The 19,142-nt window shown below is 33.2% G+C and overlaps 1 protein-coding gene across 11 annotated transcripts in view; it reads right to left on the bottom strand.

Moving 5' to 3' along the window:
• The window catches only part of mmd (disintegrin and metalloproteinase domain-containing protein mind-meld), a 476,847-nt gene that overhangs the window by 340,423 nt on the left and 117,282 nt on the right, over nucleotides 1-19,142 (bottom strand). For all 11 annotated transcript variants that reach the window (XM_076112972.1, XM_076136870.1, XM_076112975.1 and 8 more), the window contains one exon: nucleotides 126-260. In XM_076112972.1, coding sequence (XP_075969087.1) covers nucleotides 126-260 — 135 coding nt within the window. The remainder of the gene's footprint in view (nucleotides 1-125; nucleotides 261-19,142) is intronic.

Raw genomic sequence — 19,142 nt, 5'->3', positions numbered from 1 at the left:
ATATTGAATACCTTTACGACAATTCCTCAATTACGATCTGCAGTACCGCTCCATCCATGAAAGTACACTGATTATTCATACAAGATACTGCTGTAAAATAAATTAATTGTTTTGATAGCACTTACCTCCGGACGCGGCGTGCAGGCCGTGCGCGCGGAACAGCGCCAGCAGCAGCAACGGCAGCAGCGAGCGGCGCCGCATGCCGCGCGACACCGCTGCGCCCGCGCCGCGTCGCCGCTCGCCCCTGCGGTCGCCCTCACCTGCAACAACACACATATACTGTATTAGACACGACATATCTTATGACCGAGGTGAATACGCAATACCTGTTTCGATTGTTTCATGAATACATTTCATAAAAAAAATTATTCGTAGCAGGTAGCACATTTATTACTTCATGTATTTAACATTTTATTGAAGGGAAGTAAAAGTTTTTGAAAGTGAGTTGATCCTACAAAATAAATTCAGTAGCCATCTTTGTTAAATGCACTATAAAGAATTGAAACATACACGTAGATCAAATGTACAGTACTATTAGAGATAGAGTAAGTATAAATTGATTAAAAACACAATTAAGTACTCGCTTATTGCGTTGTCTATTTTCTCACCGCACAGATCTATACGTCATTTACTAATTCAATGACACACCTCTCGAAAATTTTAATCGAAAATAAGTCTCCCCCATTCGAGGAAATAACGATTGTTCCCCAATAACTTTCCCTCCCGAATTCATCAAGTGACAAACAAGCCATAATAATAGAATTATTCACAGTCGAAATGTCTTCTGGAAATCGTCTCCGATCGACCACAAAAACAAAACAACTGCTTTGTCTACCATCATTCACATAGAAACGGCTAAATTCCAAATTGGAAAGTGAAAATTCCAAGAACGCTTTTCTGAATAAGAAGGAAAATTTCTGGAAAAAACTCACATATTTTGAAAGTCTTTGGTCTCTTGAAATATTTTTTTGTTACGATATTTTTCGAAGTTTTTTTCTATTTTTATGTTTAAGCTTTTTGTTTATGTATTCATATTGGTCTGACGTCACCTATACGATACATGGTATGGCTTTTAACCATATCACTACCAATTATTCCTTCTTTGCAGTCTGCAGAGAACCAAATTAGCGCAATTCTTTATTACTATTGACTATCGACAACCTACTAGCTATCGATATATTTGGTACGGAAACTCGTCCTTAGCAGGTGCCATAGGAACTAACCGTTGATTTGGCACTCGTAGTGCGAATATATACAGTGGAAACTAATTTAACTGTAAAGAATCGCACTACAAATTAAACGCCAATACAATTCGACCAAATATATTTTTAAAGAGTACTATATTATTTTAAACGCTGTCAAACTTTTGACATTTCGCCGATGAAGCTCGATGCTATCGAGAATTCTCTTTCTACGAAACCCTTGCCTCGTGACCTTTAAGCAAGCTTTGACATAAAGTAGAAGGTATCAAATATTTTAATATCTCCAAGAACAGTGCTTCCTTTAAAAGCTTTTAAGTAATAATGAATTCTATTTTGGGTACAGATATTTCACAGGAAATTAGTTTATCGATCCTTAATGGCGGAACAATAATGAGAACGTTTTATTAAATAGAATGGTTTTATTTTTGTCTGATGTTGATATTTGATTGCGATAAGAAACAATTAGTTTGATATAATGGATAAGTTTTTTTTAGTTATATTTCAACGTACACTTAAATTTACTACCACACCACAGGTTTGGTTATCTGAATATCTATATACTTATATATACCAACCTATTGATTGTTTTACCATCTTATGTATTCGTATGTACTATCCTTTCTATGTATTTCTTTATTTTGAGTATAAAATCATTCCCTGAAATATGATGCTATAACATCGCAAGTTGCGTTTTTTGGTCTGTACCTACCCCTATGAGAAAATGGCGTGATACTATTATGTATGTACGATAAAACCTCAAAAAACCTACAAGGTTTTTCTTATTATTCATTTATAAACGAATTATTACGGTAGTCGTAATTTCTTTAAAAAATATTGATCTAATTATCCCTACAACACTAAACAAGATTGATTCCTTCCAAAATTCCACAGAAACACTTTGTATCAAAACAAACGGAGGAAGACGTCAAATCGAGTTAGCCGTCAAAAGCCTTGGTATAGAAGTGAAGGTGTATTGTCTGAATCAATCGCACGCGGCACGATATCAAACGTGGCCTGTTTGTAATTGTATTGTCAGTTTATAGGACCCTGGACGCTTGGATTTTGTGGCCTTAAGTTGTAAGAAATAGCGGGGTTTGTGAACTGTGTGTGATAGAGAAATATGCAAGGAGTTATGTTTGAGTTTTTGTTAAAATCTGCCGTAAAACGTAATTTGTCAAAATTTTAATGGTCAGTAGTATATATAACCTCTCGAGCGCCCCACGTCAAAATTCAAATATACCGTTAAGCGTCCAGGCCAAAAATGGCGCGCGAAATTGAATTGGCGGTTGGCGTTTAAGCGCCGATTCCGTCATATTTTGATACTAACACCCTAGTCGTACCTTATATATTTGAAATCTACATAAAATTTGCTATATATTAAAAAAATAAACCACAAATAATATTTGATAGTGGTGGTACAATAGTCGGTTTAATCTGAATATTGTGTGCTTTAGGCATGTGTTTGAAGAAAGTCTAAAAAATATTTTTAGGCATAAAAAAATAATATGACGGAAGGTCTTATCGTGTAGTTAATGAATAATGACATTAAAATCCAACTGTAAAATATACTCAAATCTTTAAAATTAGTTAAAAAAAGTATTTACAATATTGGTCATAAAGGAACATGTCGTTGGGTCAGATGTTGTTTAAGGTGCTCTCTGGCCTATATCAACCTCTTATTCAAGTGTGTGCATTAGATCGTCGTCTCGTTTCATCAGCTTCAATGTCAAATATGTTTGAAAGGGATAAACATAGTTTTAGCATTTAAATTCTACGTTTTTTTAATGTAAGATCGTTTTGCCGTACCACGGTGGCGGGACGCTTGACGGGGGTAGCACATTCAACCGTGACACGGTGGCCGGGCGCTTGAGAGGTTATGAAACGGTAAGTAATAATTATGACAGAAGAAATTATAGAAAGGTCTTATTAGGGTTTAATTATAATTATTTAGTAGTGCAAAATTTAATTTTCGCCTCGAGCCTATTTTAGACTCAATAAAGATTTTATTGCAATTACATCTTATAAGACAATGACGTAGAATGTAAATGTAAAATAACCTTAACAAAATGATCTATTCGATAATTTCTACAACCTAAACAAGTCAAGTCAATCAAAAGTGTTGCTAATACACAAGTCGCAACAATCTATAATATGACACAAATAATTCACTACAAAATTCCAAACCCGCGAGCTCTCATCCCATACCCCAAACCCCACGACCCTCTGGCAAAAATCACCTTCAGATAAAAAAAGATTTCGGAAAGGTCGCTTCTACGGCCTCTAAGACATTGTTGTCCAACTGCTTTGCACACTTACAGTCGACCCAAGAGAAATATTTTCATAATATTTAGCCAACAATCAATGATGAAAGCGTTGGGATGGACAAAATTGTTTTGGGGGAATACAGGCGATATTACTGACCCTTTTGATGAAATGTTCGGATGATGGTGGGAATGGAAACAATTTTATTGTTGGAAACTACACTATTGAAATTGAATTTGAGTATTAATTATTGTATTATGTCATATTATTAAGTGTATTTCCTTAAGCTAGTGACTGATCTATAAAGGACGATGTGTGTGTAATGTAATTATTTGATTACGAAATTGAGACAGAAAACAAGTTTCGACTTTCTCCGATACGAATATAATAATAAAATAGAGAGATCAGGCCTTGAGCCTACCATGCTAGCCAACTATGGGTTACCTTGATGATAAATGTACAATTTTTTTAAATAACGATCTAGCATCAAAGTACCAAAATAAAAGCGACTAAACATTTTGGTTTCGACCAAGAAAACATTAAAACAGAAATCTAAGTAACAATAACTTTAATGAAAGTCAAAGTTAATTTAATTACGAAAGTAACATGATCAATCGGGTCCAACCAAGCTAAGATTTTAGTACCAAATCCACAAAATCTGGTGCGAAAAAACTTGTAATTACGAAAGTTAACAAACAATTTGTAAAAAAGAAACATTTATCTTCATTTGAACACGACTTTCACAAGTGATATGAGTAATGAAAGATTGTCTTTGATGAACTAAAGAATAGAAGATATTGTTTTAGACAATTTATCACAAGTTCCGATGTCACTTCGTTGAAAGAAGTTATTAAATGAAAATAGAGCGTTTGGAATAGAAATGTAAGTAATAGTCTGCTGGCTACTGAACGTTTTAAACAATGCAAAACCAAAAATGGGTAGCGAAAGTATTTATCACAATTGACACAATGAAATAAATAAGAAAATACTAACCCTCTTATTCATAAACACACTATAAACTTGTTTTAGTTAAAAAGCTATTAATGTGTTTTCTCTCTTTCATAAATCATAAGTCCAATATGTATTAATAGTTGTGATAAGAAAAAACTACAGAATAAGATTTTTTTTTACCATAGTTATAGTTATAGCTTGAAAATACGGAATTTTACATTTTTAAATAAGCTGTCTTTGATATTCCGTAAAAAAATCAGATAAAAAACATATTTCTAGGTCTCTGAAAAGCCTAGCTTTATCTATCACTAGACATAGAAAACAATAAAAAAAATCCACTCATGAAAATAAATATCCTAGATAAGCCAAACAAAAACAACAGACAGAAATCTACAAACGAAATCGTTACATCGAGAACATAAAATGTAGAATCTAAAACTGGCAAAGAAAACGCATACAAAGGACCTCATCGAAATAAAGAGGCCCGAAATTCTCTGTCGTTAGGCAAATCGTTCTTGCTGACTCGACAAGAGACGTATGGCTGATGAATTAATCATATCTGCTGACCAAACTTCACATCTTGGTGGAAATGAGGAAAGTCTTGAAGCACTGAGGAATGTATGAGAAATCGATATCTGGAGGTTTTTGTTTTGGGTCGTTTTGGTGATGTTGGGAATGGGCTTGAAAGTTTTGGCAAGACAACTGTTCTGTTCAATGACTAGTCGGATTTTTTAATGTTTCTAGATGAGTATGTATAGTACTGCCGATTCTGGGTGCGACGAAATCATTTTTATTGTACAATTTTGACAACGATACCAAATAAGTATTATGAAATAATTTATTGCTTACAGTGACAAAATTAGCAGCATTTTTCAAGCATTGCAATTTTTAATTGATTATATATTAACACTTTCAACAATAATCATTAATACCGCTATTGTGCGTACTAAAAAGGCTAAAAAAATTAGTTTGTCAAAATGTAGGTCTGGTATTTTATAGTCAAAATAAGACCAACACTGTTTCAAAAATGAATTTAAAGAAACTGAACTTACAACTGATAACTTCAAAAACGTCCTTTACAAAGACATTTAGAGTGAGATAGAAATATATAATATAGGTTAAAAAGAAAGGGACAAACGCTAACCCAGACGGTGGGCGTTCCAATACTACGCCATTACGTCGTTTATTTGTTAAAGCAAAAAATATAGATCAATCATGTTTGTTTAGTATACGTCGGATGATTTAGCGTCCCTAAATATTGACTCTCGATAAAATGGTCCGAATTCTTTTGATGAAATATGTACATAAGAAAAAAGATTTGATAAAAAAATATCTTGGATGCCTTTACCTCGTTTCTCAATAGTCAAGAGAAACGTGATAGAACATTTCATTAGTTTTTAAGAATATCTAGAACAATTCAGCTTCTACAAACAGCTCTTTTACTGTCCTTTCGAAACAATTGTAGATGTTGTCTATCTTTCCATTACAACCCAGGCCTTTTCTTCCATCATTATAACCTGCCAACTAGACCAAATTTTAAGAAAAGATCTATATCAGGATGAAAAAATACATTTTAATTATCACTTTATCAGCAGCTCCAAGCTCAGCAGCACAAGAGTAAATAAAATCGTAAATCCAAAGCAATGTTTCATTCGTATTGACCACTTAAATTCTTATCAATGATCTAATAACAAAACTACACACACTAAATAAAAAACATTCTTCAAAGAGCTAACTAAATTGTAATATAACAGCTATAAAAATGGGTAATAAATCAAATTTCGTGTAAGCTACTAATATGTGTGTAGCAAGCCTTACACCTATGTATTAGAACAAAACAAGGGAGAAAACTTGGCTTATATCTCAGACTATGTTTTATACCTTCGACTTTCAGAACGCTGAAGGACAATTATTTTTTGTATCGGTGTTTGTAATAAAGGCTGGCTCAGTTATAATAGTATTAAGACAAATAGCAGAAGCATTTATTAATATCGAATTGCAAACAAGCGCGCGCGGTCATAATTATCTATACGCGAAAGTTTGCGTGGATGGATGTATGAATGTATTTTACATTTTTACGCTAAAATACTAAACGAATAAAATAGTTTTTAAACAGAGATTTATGCATCGGATACTTTGAAATCGTTATCTTGCCTTATATGAACTTTCATAAAAAATCGCAGGTAAAGGTAAGACATTATGTTGCTATAAATGAAGATCTATAATTTTAAATTTAATAGATTTTTTATACCCTCTACATAATTGTTTGTCAACAGCTTAGATTAATTTTTACTCCAAAAACCTACAAAAGAACCAAATGACCTTCAAACAAAACTCCATATTCCATCCACATTCTAACCAGAAAAAATCAATCCCTCATAACAAGATCTACACTATCTGTCTAAACTTAGTTCAAGATCTTTCAGATAGCACGTTTTATCGCCGCTCATTTTAGTTCCGAGCTCTTCGCCTAGTTTTTGCTAGTCCCGCCAAATAGTCAGCAGTATCGTTTTTGTGACAAAATCGAAGTTCGGCGGTTTGAGATGCGTTTAATATTGTATTTGTCATATTGTAGTTATATACAGGTGAGAGTTTGTAAGATTGTGATGGTAACATGCAGTTAGAGTTGGCTTTTTGAGATTTTTACGAGTTACCTTAAGTTTGTTACAAAAATATAGAAGTATGTTAATAATCTGATCCGTGATTGTAAATTATTTACATTAGTTTGACGAATCTATACTAATATTATAAAGCTGAAGAGTTTGTTTGTTTGTTTGTTTGAACGCGCTAATCTCAGGAACTACTAGTCCAATTTGAAAAATTATTTCAGTGTTAGATAGCCCATTTATCGAGGAAGGCTATAGGCTATATATCATCACGCTACGACCTTCAGGAACAGAGTACCAGTCAAAAATGTTACAAAAACGGGGAAAAAATGTACCCATTTTCTATTATGTTACGCAAGCGAAGTTGCGTGGGTCAGCTAGTCTTATAATATACGCTGTATGTGCAAGCGATCCGCAGTAATAAGGGTCTTATAAAAGTGCAGTATGAAAAATATTAACAAACAACGGTTGAAAAAGAATTTCATACAACTTTTATCTTGTAATGCAAAATAATTCCGAGATCTTCTTGGTTCCCCAATACCACTTCTACTACCAAAGCAGACAGCTTATTTTTCGCCAAATTAAATTTCATCATCAATTTATCCATTTTAAGTCCCCAACCCGCACTTGGCCAGTGTGGTGGACTTAAGGCCTAGCCCCCTCCCTAATTACGGGAGGAGACCCTTGTCCAGCAGTGGGACATTAAAGGGTTACATTTATCAATGTATCTATACAAAACAAAACAGCCAAACTAACACTACCGTTTACAAGCCACACGGATGGAAGCACTACTATTTTCTTTGTTCATTAATTAGGCACCGGTACCCACATCCGACATAATCCCATTACGACAAACATCTTAGACATGAGTGGGAGTTCTATTCATAGCTCAACTCAAGACACAGCTACACTTAATATTCTGTTTCCTTAGATTTTGATGACAATAGACGTAGTTTAGGAATTAATGGGTCCGAATTTAAGTAGCTGGTAAAGCGTGGACGCTTGAATAATGTTTAGTAAGCCTATGTATTCATTAGTCTAAACTAGTAATTGGTTTTGATATACCGTAACTAAATAGATGTCTTTTAAATTATTAAAACTAGTCGTAGTAATTCGAATTGATTCGGAAGGCGGCTTGTGAAGAGCAATGATAAGAATCGTTACATTACTGTGCATTTAAATGTATAACAAATTACAAGTAATTTTATATGTAAAGATTATTGTATAATTTGTTAACATTTGTCTCAGTTTTTTTAAAGCAATTATAGGTCGGTAATCATATAGTTATGATGCGACACGAGACTGTCTTCAAAAAAAACTTGTTAACAACATTTTATAAATCATATTGATACTACCAATATTACAAGTAATCTAACCCTTTATGTACCGCAGTCAATTTAAAAGTCCAACATAAAATTCCAATAGTCGATTTAACAACATTCCGATAGCCATTTACCAATGAGCTCTAACTTACATAAGCTTGGGAGCCAACAATTTCAATTAACTGGAACGGAACGGAATCAACGTAATGTGTGTACGATTACATTAGAAGTTGTAAGACCAACACGAGGCGGGCGCTCGCACCTGACAAATGTTTGACTTGCAAAGATTCTGTAATTGAGATTTTATTTTTGTTGCAACCCGTTGAGAGTTTGCTTTAAGAATGTAAGATGGTGAGTGCTTTGGGAGGGGTTATCTAATATGTTGATATATATTTTGGCTCTTCACTCACAGATTTTATTCAAACTATAAGGTAGTATAAGGATTTGCAAGCAATTAAAGGTGACTTGCTTGACTCTAACTCTGAATTAGTGAACTTATGAAACTATCAATCCGTTCCGATAGTCTTGCTTCAAATGAAATGAAAATTGGCCTAAAAACTACACTAGTTTAAGCAAATTTTCTTCAGTATAATAATATTATGTCTTGAACCTGAGATAGCAGAAAGTGAACATATTACTAGACAAATTAGATAACGGTTTTTAAAAGATCTAAACTATAATTACACAAATTACTATTATATATGTTACTGTAAAAGCCCGACCTGTGGTAAATCCTAAGATTGTCCGGTAAAACCTAAGATTTACCAACTCTCAATGGTAAAAGTCCGAACAAGCCAGAGTTTAAAAACTATGTTACGATATATAAAAAAATCCTCCTTCATAACTATGTTTATAACTATTTCACGGTATAATTATATACTGTGACATATTTATAAAGAAGGAGTTTTGGGCAAAGCGACATGGGTAGGTTAGGTTAGAAGGCGAAGGTGGGAGCGAGCGAAGCGAAGCTCCCACCTTAGCCTTCGTGGTTATTTTTTTTTAACCACCCAGAAGGAGGAGCCCCGCGAAGCGGGGCTCCGGCGACATCTCGACATCATCAAGTGAGTATAGGTAAAAGTTCGAATTAAAATAATTGTTCGGACTTTTACCATTGCGAGTTGGTAAATCTTAGGTTATACCGGAAAATCTTAGGATTTACCATCGTTCGGGCTTTTACAGTAACATATATACAAAATCTAAACTAAAGAAAAACAAGATTTAAACAATTTTTGCATTATAAGACCAAGCTCCTTCTAGTTTGTGATTGAATCCGAACATAATCCACCTTTTGGCATAAGCTACGAGAACTCACAATTCAGCTATCAATACATTTAACAAAAAAAAAGCTACGAAAGCATCATTCGTTCTCCAAATTCCATGACGAGCAGTTGGTCGTACTCTCATATATTTCGACATGAACTGACGGAATGATGCAGAGGCTCCATGATTTATATATATTATGTAATAAATCAGGGTAGATACGTATGCAATGTCACGCACCCTCCCCTACGCCCCTGTATTATGAATGGGAGCCATAATAGGACACCATGAACTTTGCTATCTTGATGTGAAGAACTCGATGACAATTTATTATGTATGGCTGGTGAGACTGGTTTCAGACGTTTTGCTCTAGAACGGCTAGTATAACTAGCTAAAGATATTTTTTCTTTTTGTGCGTTTTACACTCCAAAAGAACTAATTCAATTCAATTATTTGATCTCTGACTAACCGCTATGGACGGCTTGATCTTTTGTATGTATGTAGGAAGTAATTAATAAAAGAAAATAATTCTCAAAATGTGTCAATGTTTAGTGGCTCTTAGTCAGCTGTATTCACCAGCTTGTACCAATTCAGCAATTTGTCGTCGTGCTTTAATGATACGTAGAGATTTGTGGATATATTAGTTATTCAAGACAGTTGTTCTTTACCATAGACTTTACCTTCATCTTACCTACGTTTCAGCCTTACAATTTAGTGGCGACTTACATAATATACACCATTGACTATAAAATGTAATTTTTAACACTCACTGCAAAAGTATACTCTTACTCTTAATGTATAAAATGCCTAACGTTTCGGCGCAGGTTGCACTCGCTGTGGTCGCAGGCTGACTGGAACCTGCGCCGAAACGTTAAGCATTTTAAGTTACAATACATGACGACGTTAATTCCCGTATTCTATTTTAGAGAGTTAAAAAGTTATGATATACTCTTATACTTTCATGACTCATTAAGATAATCCATGTAACATTTCCACAACAAATTCATTAACCCCCTAATAAGACAATGCAATTAGTTCATCAAACAAAAAGCTTACTAGCAAAAAAGTTTCAAATTAACTGCGCTAGAAGTTTTCTTGACACTTTTCTTCATTTTGGACCCCTTCAGCCAAGAGTGCTGGATGGAGAACTGATTACGTGTAAGTCCGGCTGGCAGGGTGCCAGTTAACACTGGAAAAGCTAATTTATTAAGAAGGTGACTGCAAAGATTTTTATATTGGTAGTTGAAACTTACCAACGCTTTAGATAGTAACTATGTCGTGAAGAATAGTTTGGAGTGTTCTTTTTGTCAGTACATTGTTAGACTAGAATATTAGTATTAATGATATGTTGTCTTTTCATTAAAAATATGAAACAAAAAGTATTAGCACCAATACGAAACACTGAACACATTTTGCAACAGATAATTTTGCTTCAATTGGGAATCACACTGAAGAAGCTTTGTGCAGTATTAGCAGGTAGGCATCCATAGGTCGACCGTTCTTTTATATTTTTACTAATCGGTTATAACCCATATATGCTGAAATCATTAATATATATTTTCTGTCTTACTTTTAAACGTTGTATGAGGTATGATTAAGTATACACTATACAGTGTTTTGTCTTTTCTCTCATATAATTATATACAGTTTCAAAATTCATTGAAATTAACAAAACACTGTCGATTGTCACTATGACAATAGTGTTTCAAAAATAGTTAATGTTGCCACTGTCGAACTTAACGTGAAAACATTCATCCCATATCACTTCCGTTATTACAAAACAGAACGCAAAAATAATTCTTATTGTTCGAAAAATACGCTTTAAAAATACGCGAAAAAATGACTAAAACGTCTGCCGTGTATCTCGAGAGGTTTTTTCATTATTTTAGTGGATATAAAAGAATTCATTCGTGTTGTTTTTTAACAAAGAGTCTGAGGACTGTTGCGCGGACGACTCAATAACATTTAGCCTGTTTTTAAAATAAAGTGAGGCTTACCAACGTATTGTATAATTTTCGAAGAAATGTGTACAGTTTTTTTTCGGTTCGAATGGTAATGAGGCTTAGAGGCCACGTGTATTGATCAATGAAGTTCAGTCTTCTAATTGCTAACTACTCTTGTGATAAGGAAATGGTGTTAATTAACTTTGAAGATTTATTTATGTATCTCATAGTTAGTGCAACTAAAATAGCTTAGGTTTTCTAAAACACTCTCCGCCTTTTACATTTTTACAGTTTAATTTAGGTGCTTACATAAATGACTTTTGTATGCTATTTTTTATCAGAAATTAAGTCCTAACCGACAGTTTTAAGGGACAAAATTAAGCACACCAAAGAAGAAGTGTACATTTCTTTGTAGAAAAATGAAAAAGTCTAAGATTTTTCATTCAAAATTTGTTTTGTTTAAGAAGAGTAGACCTACAAAATCGATACGAAACATAACAAACAATTCAATAAATTTATTCTAAAACTTGTCAGAGCAAGTTATCCGTCGCCGCGAGAAATAAAACACAGTAACGATTTCAACTTCCTACAAACGAATGTAACCTTGCCAAGTTATAAATGTGTTATAGTGTTCAGAGCTCTACTGAAAACTGACCTTCGGAATTTGGCCGTGTTATATAACTTTTTGAGGTAATACTGTTAGAGTACTCACTACACAGTAGTTGTTTTTTTATTTGCTACTAGCTTTTGCTTGTGGCTCTGTCCGTGCCTTTAATTAAGTAACATATAATCCTTAAAAACTATTCGACGTCTTATAAAATAACTATTCAGTATAGATCAATCGACCACTTTTTTATTGTATTCAAAGGGATAAAGTATTTCCGTAGAATTTTAAACCAAAATCTAAAAGGATTCTGGTCCTAATTTTGCCTATTAGTTCTCATGCCTTAACTTGAATCAAAATGAACAAAAAGTTTTACTCTATTTAACATTATCTTATAAATATCGTCATATTATTGCTCTAATAAACCACATTGATCTATGTCGTGACGTAAGTAAACAAAAATCTTTGTTTTTGAAGCTATTAAATTCTTGATAGCATCGTTTCCATTAATCTGAAATCTGAAGTAAACAAGATTAATACGGTTGCATCAAACGATCCATGATATAATGTTTTAATTCCGATCCACTTCCCTCGTATTTGTCTTCGTAATACGATTAAAATACTCCTTTTGATTGCATAATTAGTTGGTGGCCATTAAAACGGCGTCAAACGGGAAACTCATAAAAATTAAAAATCACGTATTAATATTTTTTTATAACTTACTAAAAACAACCTACAAATATTGTATACTCTTCAAAATGTTGAAACAACTTATAATACCATGTGTGATAGTAACCACTTTATGTGAAGTGATGAAAAACTTTTATTCACAATTCGTCGGCAAAACAAGGATTAAAATATTAGTGCTAATATTCTCTACTCAAAGAAATACTAATCAAGTTATAGAAAAACAAGTTTTTCATTTCAACATTTCCGATAGATGACCCACTTTTAAATCTCACTGCATAAAATTAGGTACAACAATCACTTTAAGAAAACATCAGAAAACAGCACCTCGTTTAAAAACAATAAGACTTTAAATCCTCTCTAGAGATTATTCGTTACAGGTGTCTTAATATAAAAATAAAGCGGGTTTTAAGCAATTATTTTGGTAAACAAGTAAATCCCGCTTATTTCGTGGCCCCATTCCTCCCGGGAACGTAAGCTTATTAAAGATGTCTCTACCAAAGATTGGTTTAATTCTACAAACGACGTGCTATTATTACTGTGCTATACTGTTTTGTGAAATAAATGAAGCCGGGATTACCTAATAAGTGTCAATGTTGGTGATTCCTGATAACCTGATGGTGTTTTCGTGACTTTTGATTATGAATAAGGTGAATAAAATACTTAATATTTTACCCCTGAATGACGTCTTGAACTACATCAATTGTTTTCCTTTAAGAATCAGTTTCCTAATAGATAAGGGTCCGATAGCCTAAACTTCGTTTAAAATAGCTTATGATGCACGAAAGTAATTGTAAAATTCATTTTGTATAATTATCAAATACATAATATACACCGGGGTAAGAGGGCAAACTAAGGACCCTATTATTAACCCCAAAACGTCGCTATTGGACGTCACTTCCAAAACCGCTTATATATAATATAAGCGGTTTGCTATAATAACAGGCCATATGATTGTATACTTTCAAAAATTGCTCGGCCAATAAAACAATGAAACAGTAAATAAAACGCGAGATAGCAGAAAGTTAGCGCAATCAATAAACGTCGGTGGTTTAATTACTCGGCGCCCAGGTGTGCCGCTACAACTTGTAAATAAGTGCATCAATCTAAGTTTGTACTCACTGACCGAACAGGCCCGACCGCAACAAGGGAAAAATAACATACTGTCGTTAGCTTTAAAGTGAAACTAAAAACGTACTTTTAGTGCATGTGATAAATAAAATTATTGATATCTTGTAGCCTGTAAGGTAGACTACTAAAGGGACACTTTTTTGTCTCTGAAGGAATCATTTGATGGTATGAAATCGGACTGTTATGTAGAATTATTATGAAGGCTTCATGGGAAAGTCTTTTTTTTCACCTTTAAAAATCTTCTGTACTAAATAAAACATGCGTGATAGCTTCGAGAAACGTTAACTGTTAAAGTTTCTGCAACATAACTCATTTCTATCATTAACTGGAAAACGCCTTTTAAAGTAGTTTTTTTTATACTTATTTTTCTTAAATAGCCCAAAAGTCCTATGACTTGATTATAATGATGATGATGATTTTGAACATATCCCTATTCTTCAATACTCAGTTTAACACAAAACTACACCTAAACGCTATACCTTCCGTTCATTGACAGCTCGAACAGCGTACAAGAATGTTCACACAAGCACGTACATCACAACTATTGTGCATAGTTCAGCCACTTCACCTACACCTATGTAGGAACGTATTTGCATTAACAACCTAACAGCTGTTGGTATTGAATAGTCTAGTTGAAAGAAAAATTTATTCTTGTAGTGTAAGGCTTTTCTATAACAGTGGTGAGGAATATAGCAATATATAATATAATACATAAAACGATTTCATTATTGTTTTTTTAAACACCTGCATGAAGGTACGTTCTTAATTGGGATACGTCTTATGATTCTAAAGGTATAAACTTTAGAATCACATAAAATTGATATTAATCAATGTAAGCCTATCAACTTGATACTATTGGATATGTAGATGCCTGCACATTATAATTTCTTAGCTGCTGAATGAAAATATACTAAGCTCTAATTTGACATAATACAGATATGTATATGATTTCTGGATCTATTTCACTAGCCCCAATGAGTTGTCATGTGATAGGATTGACACTTTTTGTCCTAGTTTTCCTTGTATACAAAACCAAAGACTGCTGTTCGTCAAATCTTCATTAAATTAGTCGCTAAAAACTCTATACAAATTAGAATTTTCCCTCCTAAAATAAACAGCAAACTAGCTTCCGTGAACTAAATGAGCTTTCCCACGACTTTCAGTATACAGGGTGCAGTTAAAATAGAGCAAGTGCATTCTAATTAAGTGGTCGAATTCCTGGAGGCTCACGTTAGGTGCTCTGTTGATTTACGGCGGGTGATAATGGGGCACGACATAGTGAGACGGTAATGTCATAAAAATAATGAAAATTTAGTTAATGTCTTGTAATGAAAAGTAAGAGGTGTTTTATGTGTCTTTTTTAGAGAAAAACTCTCTTTTCTATTTTAAGTAGGAGTTTAGGTTTTTATTCTACGAATTTGTCAACGAAATAAAAGTTTCAGTTACACCGAAAGCAATGTATTGTCAATCTGTCATAAAAAAAAATGGATTCAATACATTTGTACAATTTAATTCCCTGCAATTTTATTAATCCTTATTAACTTTTTTGTATTATATGTTTTCTAAAGACAATCTTATAAACGATAGTTCTCACCATATTATTGCAATATTCCCCGAGAAAAGCTGAATTATTTAAATATTTGCAAGCCCTACATCTTAGCAAGTACAAGTAACAATGTAAACGCTGTCTTCCTAACCGCTTTGCTGGCCGCTCCGTTGATCACTCAAAACTTCACCTAATTTCCACAACGTGTGAGTTTCACGTCGCGATAACATACCAGTGTTGCCTTTAAGCACGTATTTTATGTATTTTTTACTAATTATATACATACATAATGTATGTTGAGATAATGTTTCGCTTTGTTATCTTGTGGCTTTTCGCACAAGTTTAGATTTTAACTCAGCCATTGTTTGCTGAAGATGTTTGGGTAAATGTTTGATGTTAGCTTTGAGAATGTTCGCAAGTTGCTTGTGCGTATGGCTTTACTCGTGTTCGTGAATGTTATTTTGTATTTAGCAACCTTATCAATGAAGGAGAAACTGGACGGGGTTGAAAATAGGATGACTGGCTGAAAATCTGAGCTATTTCCAGCAGAAAAACAACTACTTATATACTGCAGTTGAAATATCTAGTGTTGTGCAATTCATGTGTGGTCTTTAAATCTTAGACATAATTTTACTGTTGGTTCAATAAATAAAAAACTGGGATCTCATTTTTTCTTAATACGGTCTTACATCTTTAAATGACCGCGACAAAGTTTGTTCAGTTCTAATCCACGCATAAGCACAACTGCGTATTAAAACTTTTATTGGCCCAGAAATCGAAAACTCATTCAATTCAACCAAGCGTGTCCTGGCCGACGGTTAATTACATCAACAGTTTGTAAATTAAGCAGCTTATTGCCTATTAAGAATCATTTTCTACTCCAAACAACAGACAAACATCTAATTTGGAAGATTCATCACTTAATTTCGAACAAATGATCAAATTTCGTCAAACACGATGTTATTTAGACACCGTGTAATGTAAAACGTCTTGAAACGTTCGTGTACACTTTGATCTTTTAATGTGATGTTTAATTATACAACCCCCCCTGTTTCACCCCCTGCGACTAATTTGGGGTTGATATTGTGTGTTTTAGTATGGGTTTGTAGTTACGTTTGATTGCTAGTTAGTTTTAGTGAGGCTTTTATTACACACTAGCTCCTTGCTATGACTTCATCCACATGGAGAGGTTGCTTACCATTATTAGTTGAAATTCGTTAGTATCGATTTTTTTTTATTCTTCTTCTTAGATTCTTCTTATTAAAACGTAGAATAGTGTTTTTAATAAAAGTGGTTTTTTGTTGCTTTTAATGATTTTTAGGTTCTATCTAGTTGGTAACCCTGAGTCTATGATTCTGTCTCAATGTGGATTGATGACTTCCATTGCCTTCAAATGTAGTTCAAAAACTCTCAGGCTATTTTCAGGGGTTTAATACTAACCGATACAAAAAGTGTTATTTAGTTCCAAAAGAATATTTATTCATAAGACATAATAATATTTTAAGACAATCTTTTACAATTTGTTACCTAATACCAACTAATACTACCCAACTACACGAAACATCAAATACATCACACGTTTAATTAAAACTGTAGTGGAACAGTGTAACCGCAGCGAAGTTACTAGTTACCGTAGATTAAGACACGACGATACTCAAATAGTTATAGTGACAGATAAATTACACGTCACTGTTATTTGATACTTGTGTTCGGAACTGGTATTTTGTAACTGTTACTTGGTATGTTACATTAGAGTTGGCTTATAAAATACAAACTTTCGGATAAGAATTTCTTGATTTTTTTTGTAATGAATAAACAATTGAAATTTTTATTGCTTATCAAATTTTCAATAAAATAACTATAGTGGATACTTTACTGTAAAATTATTTAAAAAACTTAAATCTTCTATTTGCTTATTTGCTCCCAGATTTTTTTTAATTGATGACGTAATTATTATAACAGTAATATAACAAAGATCTCATCAAAATACTTAAATACTATAGACCATCAGTCTCAGTAATACATACACATACCTTATATTCCCAACTAATTCAGGTAATTATTTCCACTAAAATCCTATTCCCAGCAGCAGTCTTAGTTCCCAACACAGGAAATTCAGAAACTCCACAACATATAAGTAATGAACTCCGAAAATTAACTCCTGTCTTTGTCTTATAACGCGTCAGGAATTCCTAGTATTGAATACCTTAGTTCCGCATCCGGATTAGGAATTTCCACTTTCGCCTTTGTGTTCGTTAAAGGCATGCCTATAATTTAGGCTATTGGCTTTTAGCCACTAATGATACTTGAGACGTTGTGTATACAGCCTTGTATGTCTTGAAGATTTTATGTTCGCTATTAAAGACTGTGAGCGCTACACTTGAAGTGCAAAAGAAACAAGATTTTAAGCGTTTTAGTGTTGTTATTCACATGTAACTTTCTAGTCACTACTCCTTTGTACAACAACATATTTGCGTTTTGCATGCATTTTCTTCCAGTCCTCTCTATCTCCTGCTATGCGTGTCCAATTAATATCAAAGGCGTCTAGATTATCACGCCAGCGCTTCTTGGGTCTAACCCGACGGCGACGTCCGTCTTTAAAATTACTTTTATGAAAATATTAAGTTTTATAATGAGCAAGTTCAAAATTGTGTATGAAACTTCAATTATAATTATTAATTATTTAAATATAACACTTTAGTATACAAAACTTAATAAAGTACTTTACTAATTATGATATTCATATCAACCTAAACAAATTATCAGCCTACCCTTTTTCAACCCCTAAGAATCCTCTTCAATATTCAACATAAATAATAGTGTACATTACACAAATTAACATACAAGTAGTGAAACAAGATCGTAGTTTATAATTACTGGAACAACGTCTTGACATTGAGTGTGGATTTCAAAGATGCGTCAGTACTTTGTTTTAGTTACAATTAATATGCTCTATTACACGTTGTTACATGAGTAAGTTGAGTATTTTGTTAGTGTAATTCACGTGAAAATATTTCAATGTTAAAAGTATGGTGATGACAGTGAACAATTTTACTCATCATATTTCGGTTTATGATCAAAATAACCGTTCAGCTAGACCTGGCCTACATAAAGAGGTTATAATTCTGTAAAGATGATATCTAACTGATATACAAATTGAAAAATATGAAAAACAGTTCATGTTTTAATATTATTCTATTTTATTGTTTACATATTATCTAAATAAGCATGTCAAGACCTCCCTGCAAAAATTTGAAATGAAATTCGCGTTAGTTTTATTTAGGATATCTTACATTCACGTCTAAAGCTCTAAGCGCACTTTACATAATTTGCTTTGACACTGAAATACTTTATACCTAACAATAAAATAGGTAATAACATAAATAGAATATGGAATTGTACATAAACATACCATCAAAATCGCAACAAAGTATTTTTAATTAAAACCCCATAAAACACCGTAATTATTTTTTAATTATTTGCAGGTACTTTAACCGGCTATGGCGTTACGTAGATTTTTTGCTTGGACGTGTTCCAAGCTAAATAAAAGTTTATGGGAGACGGAATAAAATTCCGCAAAGGATTATAACCCCATTACTCAAATGAAACGGTAATCCCATTGTTATTC

Source organism: Anticarsia gemmatalis, chromosome 4 (genome assembly GCF_050436995.1).
Source record: "Anticarsia gemmatalis isolate Benzon Research Colony breed Stoneville strain chromosome 4, ilAntGemm2 primary, whole genome shotgun sequence".
NCBI lineage: Eukaryota > Metazoa > Arthropoda > Insecta > Lepidoptera > Erebidae > Anticarsia > Anticarsia gemmatalis.
The sequence above is the reverse complement of the archived record's forward strand: the minus strand, read 5'-3'. Positions and strand labels throughout refer to the sequence as shown.